At 41.4% G+C, this 7,477-nt stretch overlaps 1 protein-coding gene across 1 annotated transcript in view; it reads right to left on the bottom strand.

Moving 5' to 3' along the window:
* RAB21 (RAB21, member RAS oncogene family) overlaps positions 1-7,477 on the bottom strand; it is a 43,561-nt gene that overhangs the window by 9,712 nt on the left and 26,372 nt on the right. The window contains exons 4-5 of the mRNA XM_003798951.3: positions 5,146-5,200; positions 4,557-4,645 (exon numbers count right to left, since the gene is read on the bottom strand). Of these exons, the coding sequence (XP_003798999.1) occupies positions 4,557-4,645; positions 5,146-5,200 (144 nt within the window). The remainder of the gene's footprint in view (positions 1-4,556; positions 4,646-5,145; positions 5,201-7,477) is intronic.

Below are 7,477 nucleotides of genomic sequence, written 5' to 3'. Positions count from 1 at the left end.
AGCCTCCCAAATAGTTGGGACCACAGGTGCCTGCCACAGCACCTGGCTATTTTTTGGTTGCAGCCACCATTGTTGTTTGGCGGGCCCAGGCTGGATTCGAACCCGCCATCTTAGGTTTATGTGGCTGGCGCCTTAGCCACTCGAGTCACAGGCACCGAGCCAATTTCTACCTTTTCTTTCATTCTATTTATCTTATTTGCAATCCATATTCTGAATTTGATTTCTGACATTGCTGCCATTTGTCTGTGCATGGCATCTTCAGTTGCATCTCCTTTATCATTTTTTGGTGGGGTTGATCTGCTTTGGTTATTCATATTCACCAGAGTTCTTCTGTTGGGTCCACACCATGTTCATTTTCCACCATTTGGTTATTAGAACTGGTAGGGTGAAATTGAATTGGGGTTCCCAGGTAGTAGAGATAGCTACTTACCAAAGCGCTAGGTTTTGTCATTGTGGCTTATTTCCTACAACCTTACATAGGCCCCTTTCCGAGTTTTGGCTGGAGACTCTGAGGACCTACTTTGTGAGACAGGATAAGCTAGCTCTGTTTTGGTATCAGCCAACCTCTACCCTATCCTAAAAAACCGTAGGGTTTAGGCTTAAATTTTGACTGTGAAGAGATACAAACAGCTGTGGCACCCAGCCCCACCGTTCAGTTCTTTTCTGCTACAGAACTTCGAAGGTCAACCTCAGAATGTCCCCGAGTGGATGGACCTAGACACTGGTTCCAATTAAATTATCTCAGGCAGTGCAAACCCTCAGCAGTGCTCAACAGAAAGGGATTCAAGGGTCTCCAACAGAACAACTGGAGCTAGGGATCCACACTCCCACCCACCAGACTCATTCCAAACTGTTGTCCGCTTCTCTGCTCACAGGCCCAGTTGGAGCCACACCCCTGTCCACCAGTCTCAGTCCACACCCAACTAGCCTCTGCTCGCCAGACCAGTTGGAGTCAGGGGAGTCTCAGTCGACTGCCTGGCAAGCCTCTGTTTGCAGGCTCAGTTGGAGTCAGGGCACCAGGCCCTGCACTCTGGTTTCAGTCCACACCCAGCTGCTTCTGTTTGCCAGACCATTTGGAGTCAGGGGACCACACCTCCACCTGCCAGTCTCAGTCCACTGCCTAGTAAGCCTCTGTTCACAGGCTCTGTTAGAGTCAGGGCACCGCACTCTACCCGTAGGTCTCAGTCCTTACCCCATAAGCCTCTGCTCACCAGCCCCACTGAGAGAGGGGACCATGCCCTAGCCCTCAGGTCTTGGTTCACATCCAGTAAGCCACTGCTCAAAGGTTCTATTGGAATCAGGGGGCCACAGCCTTGCTCTCAGGTCTTAGTCCATGCCTAGCAAGCCTCTGCTTGCAGGCCCAGTAGGGGGTGGGGACCAGGCCTGTCTGCTGAACTCAGTCCACAAGAGGCAACCATTTTCCCACTGTGGGTACCCTCACAGCTGGGGGTTCTGCATTCCAGACTACCAGACATAGCCTGAACCACAGTCAACACTACCACTGGCCAGGCATAGTCATAACCAGGGGACTACTCCTCCTCCTATCAAGTGTCCCTTTCTTCTCACACCCTCTTTCTTCCCTGTTAGTCATAGATTCCATCCTGGTGGTTGGCGGTCCACACTATGCCCAGATCTCTCAGGACAAGATCAAACACTCTGTGTTCTGCAGGGTGCAGAACTTCAGACTGCCATGTGAAGGGGAGAGGGCGGACTGGGAGTTTGGACTTGTGGGGAAAATATCTGTTCAATTTTATGCCTGGCAGGGTGGTGTCTAGGTTCATTAAGTGGGACCTCCCTGAAGGAAGAGACCTGGAGTTTAGTGGCTCTCTCCAGAGAGGTAAAATGAGAGGTCTTTTGTTCCCTGCTCATTGGCAGATAGCCTGCAGCAGGCTTCCTGCTTGGGGAAGGGGATCTCCCATCCTCTAGTTGATTAGGCTTTGTACCTGTAATTTGTTTTCTTGAATGCTCATCCTTGGAATTACAGCTTGCTGAACTTCTTTCTTGGCTCAGCTCCCCACCTTTAGCTTCATAGAGTCTGAATCCATCCAGTCTTTCTTCTTCTCAGGAGCCTCTGCTGGCGAGTTGGCCATCTTCCCAGAATTCCCCTACTTTTTGTTTTTACAGTTACAGATTCACTGAGGAATGTTATGTTATTTTTTTAAAAAATGTCTTTCTTCCACAGACACCATGATGACATCTTTCCTTTTTTTTTTTTTTTCCTTTGAGGCAAGGTCTCACTCTGTATCACCCAGGGTAGAATGCAGTGGTGAGATCTTAGTTCACTGTAACCTCCAAACTCAAATGATCTTCTCACTTAGCTAGGACTACAAGTGTGTGGCAACATACCCAGTTAACTTTTTTAGGGGATAGGGTCTCACTGTGTTGCCCAGGCTGGGCTCAAACTTGTGGCCTCAAGGGATCCTATCACCCTCAGCCTCCCAAAGTGCTGGATAATATGCATGAGTGACTGTATGAGCCACTATACCCAGTTATAATTTTTAAATAAATGTAGAGAACATCCAAACATGTTTCGAAGACATAGATTTTTAACATTTGTAACCCACTGATACAGAGCCTTGCTATGCAAAGTATGATCTGAGGAACAGCATCATCACCACCTGGCTGCATATGGAGAAGAGGACCTTAAGCCACACCAGACAGACCTACTAAATCAAAATATGTATTTAACAAGACCTTCAAGTAATTATGCACAATAGTTAACACTCACATCTTCACACAACTCAGAATAACATGGAGGGTTTGTGAACACAGATTCTGGGTACCATCTCCAGAGATTTTTGATTCAGTACACTTGGAGTAAGACCCAAGAATTTGTATTTTTAACATATTCTCAAGTGCTGCTGCTGATCAGGGGACATCACTTAGGTAATCACTGTTCTAGAAGAATTAAGAATGACTTCAGAGCTTTCATAAAACTGAAATTTACCCCAAACCTGTGTATGTTCACGAATATAAATTTCTAGAGCAAAAAAATTCATCAAATTCTCACAAAATCCTGAGGTATATAAATTCAAGGACTACAACCTGACAAAGTAATTTCCATCCATTATTCCACAGACCAGGGTTTGACTTTCACGTTACATATAAAGAATTTTTTTTCTCTTTTAGAAAACTTTTATAATACGGAAAATTTAAAGCATATATAAAAGTTAAAAAAAACTTTCGTGATAAAAATCTATCACCCAATTTTATCCACATCCCTAAACTTTTTTTTTTTTTTTTTGCAAGAGTCTCACTTTGTCACCTTTAGTAGAGTGCCCTGGCGTCACACTCACAGCAACCTCTAACTCTTACCTCAGCCTCCAGCGCAGCTGGGACTACAATTGCCCACAATGCCCAGCTATTTTTAGAGATCGAGTCTTGCTCTAGTTCAGGCTGGTCTTGAACTTGTGAGCTCAGGCAATCTGCCCACCTCAGCCTCCCAAACTGCTGGGATTATAGGTGTGAGCCATGGTGCCTGGCCTTCTGTCATTTTTAATTTGATCCAAAAGTTATTTTAATATAAAGCACAACCACAATATCCATAATTACTGTTAAAAAAAAATTAACAGGCTCAGTGCCTGTGGCTCAAGCGGCTAAGGCGCCAGCCACATACACCTGAGCTGGCGGGTTCGAATCCAGCCTGGGCCTGCCAAACAACAATGACGGCTGTAACCAAAAAATAGCCGGGTGTTGTAGCGGGTGCCTGCGGTCCCAGCTACTTCGGAGGCAGAGGCAGGAGAACAGCTTGAGTCCAGGAGTTAGAGGTTGCTATGAGCTGTGATGCCAAGACATTCTACCCAAGGCAACAGCTTGAGGCTCTGTTTAAAAAAAAAAATTAACAATAATATCTCAACATCTTCAAATATCTAGTGAGTGCTTCACAAATGTTCTTTTTCACTAGTTGTCAAATCAGTATCCAAATAAAGTCCACTGCAATGGGTTGTGTAACTCTTAAATCTGTTTTAATCTGTAAATTCTCCCATTTTTACTTTTAATAGTTATGTTTTAATATGTATTTAGCCTACACCACAAATATGACTTCATATCATTAATTACTGCTTCAAACAGGACTAAAGTAGGTATTTGAACTTTTAAAAAAAATGAATTCAATAAATAAAAAATATTAAGTTACTGAACAGTATTGGTAGATGTGACAAATTATCAATGTGATTATTAAGAGATTGGTTAAACATTACTTTAGAAAGTGGGCGCAGTAGCTCACGCCTGTAATCTCAGCACTCTGGGAGGCCGAGGTGGGTGGATTGCCTAAGCTCACAGGTTCCAGACCAGCCTGAGCCAGAGCAAGATCTCATTGCTTAAAAATAGCCGGGTGTTGTAGCAGGCGCCTGAAGTCCCAGCCACTCAGGAGGCTGAGACAAAAGAATCATTTAAGCCCAAGAGTTGGAGGTTGCTATGAGCTATGACATCACAACACTCTACCAAGGGCAACAAAGTGAGACTCTTCCACCCACCACAAAAAAAAAAAAAAATTTACTTTAGAAATTTTTTAAAAAAGAACAATTTCTAAACATACTAAATCTGAATATACCTACTTTTACAAAGGTCAAGAAAGAGTTCTTCAATTCCTTTGTTCTGTTTGGCTGAAGTATGATAATGTTTTGCTCCCACAGATTCTGCATACCTTAAAAAAAAAAAGTAACATCAGTGATTGATGTAAAAAATTTCATAATTTTGTCATGACTGCTATTTGAGATCTTTTATAGTAGCAATTTTAGTGACTTGTTAATTTACTCAAATTTAGTGAAATTACATTTAGATAGTTGTATAACCTTTCTATACCTTGAACTAAATTTTAAATGACGCAAATAAAATAGAACTTGAAATTGTTATAGATTAATTTGAAACCCAAATACTTTAGTAGTTGTTGTGACTCACTGTCCATTTGACTGTGATAGTTGTCATTTACATGAGTCTCGTATTTTTTTACTGAAATCACAAAGGGAAGTGAGGGTGAAATGTCTTTAAATATCATCCAACATTTAGAGATCACCAGGTAAACATGCTTCAATGAATCCAGTATCTTAATCTACATTGAAAGGTTTAAATAGTATCTAAATGGAAAAGGACAGAACACAGAGAAAGTCTTCTACTGCTGAGTGATGGGGGGGGTACAACACTTACGATTCTGCTTCTTGAGTGGAAACATGTCTCTCCTTTTCCAAGTCTATTTTATTACCTAATTTGAAAAAAGTAAATACTAACCTTTAATACTGATTCATTTTTATGATAAAGTTAAGCAAATTCTAAAATAGAACCACCATTTAATTCCCTACAAAAATAACGACAAATCCCCATCAGATATGTCACCCTTATTATGTGAGGGTTAATCATGCCTCATCCTCCCTCAAAAGGCTCAAGATGTATCTTTCCTGAATTTGCAGATTCCATCAGAGAAAACTTTTCCAGAGAGATGGGCATTCCTCTTAGATTAAGGGTACATCAGGGACTAAAAGTCACTATGAAATCTAGGGGTAAAATTAAAATTCTTAGCCAAGTATAAATGGTCAAAAGTTAGAGAAAAATTTTCTATAGTCCCCAATCAACTTAGAGACAGTCAATAATCACATACAGCCATCTCAGTGTTTACTAAAATGTATTAGGCTAGCCCCTTGGATTCTAAGAGTATTTTGGCTTACTATATGATAAAAAACTGGTTAAAGTAAGAATTAAAATGTATGGACTTTTAAGTCCCTCACCACTATAGGAGGAAAAACTGTACTATTGGTTTAAAAGCAATTTTAGTGACTTATTATTAGAACTTCATGCATGGGCCAAGAGTGGTAGCTAACACCTGTAATCCTAGCACCCTGAGAGGCCAAGGCAGATGGATTGCGTGAGCTCACAAGTTCAAGACCAGCCTGAGAAAGAGCAAGGTCCTATCTCTAACTAAAAAATAGAAAAAAGAAAAAAAAAAAACAAACCTGAGGCCAGAGCACCACTGAATCCCAAGAGTTGGAGGTTGCTGTGAGCTGTGATTGACACCCTGACACTCTACCCAGATTCCGATTCAAAAAAATAAAAAAGAACTTAATGTATGTGTATCATGCAGATTTAAAATTATTAAAAATAAGGTTAGCTCTCCTTAAACAATGGAACCAAGCTAAGATCATGCTAAAATGCCATCAAAACAAAAATGAGGAAAGTGCAAAATGCAGACTGAATACAGATTCGAAGTTAAGATGAGTTGGCTGGACACAGAGTGCTATAGGTAATGAAGTCAACAGATAAGAAAGTACCCCAAGAAAGGACATTTCAAACTAACGTTTATTTATGCTGTTATGAGTCTTTTGGGGAAAGAAAAGAAACCTTATAAATAAGGTCATTTTAGTTTTGGGACCTTACAGAGTCTAGAAGACAATTTCAGATAAAGGATTGAGGTAAGAACCCACTGAAAGATACAAGTGCAAGTCCAGAGGCTCTGCATTTTGAGAACCTCAAATAATCTAGGCATATGATTGCTGGCAGCTGAGAGAAACTATCTGCCACCATAGCCTGAGGATAAGAGAGGGAGGGACACAGGCAATATTAAAGCTCAATGGATACCAACAAATTTAGTAACAGACTATTTCTTCTTTGAAACTAGCTACCCACCTACCTCAGCAAAAAGTTTCACATAGGGCCGGCCACCACGCCTGTAAATCCTAGCACTCCAGGAGGCCCAGGTGAGTGGATTGACTGAGCTCATGGGTTTGAGACCAGCCTGAGCAAGAGCAAGACCCTGTCTCTAAAAATAGCCAAGCACTGTGGCAGGTGCCTGTAGTCCCAACTACTCGGGAAGCTGCAGCAAGAGAATCACTAGAGCCCAAGAGTATGAGGCTGCTGTGAACTATGATGCCAGGGCACTCTACCAAGGGCGACAAGTGAGACTGTCTCAAAACAAAAAGCTTCATATTAGTTCTGATTTCCTACATTGTATTTGTCATTAAAATTTTTAAATTGCTAAATATTATTAATATAAACAATATTATGTGTCTGACAGTAACCAGAGGAAAAACAAGTTGATTATTCTGCAAAGAATGCAAAAAGCACCACCTAGTGGCCAGTGGCTCCAACAGGCAGGCATAAGATTCTGCCTCTAAGGTAAAATTGGACAATCTCCTACAGATAAGCAATTAATTGGTTCCAATTAACTAAAACCCTATAGAATTTTTCTCCTGGATCTTCAATGCCTGTTTTTCAAATTATACTGGAATCAACCACACCTGTAAGAAGAGAGGCTAGGAAAAGTAGACACGTACCTTACTGAATCAAATGAATATTTAGGGAAAATTGTTCAGACATTGCTTTGTTATTTAACATTTTTAAACTTAACTAATTTTAATAAGTCAGGTTATTATAAAAAGAGCTATTTGGGGGCACAGCCTATGGCTCAGTAAGTAGGGCGACAGCCCCATATACTGAGGGTGGTGGGTTCAACCTGGCCTGGCCAAACCGCAACAAAAAATAGCCGTGC

The sequence above is a fragment of the Otolemur garnettii genome, unplaced genomic scaffold (genome assembly GCF_000181295.1).
Source record: "Otolemur garnettii isolate 467f Iridium unplaced genomic scaffold, OtoGar3 scaffold00143, whole genome shotgun sequence".
Classification (NCBI taxonomy): Eukaryota; Metazoa; Chordata; class Mammalia; order Primates; family Galagidae; genus Otolemur; species Otolemur garnettii.
This window is presented reverse-complemented; position numbering and strand designations above follow the sequence as displayed.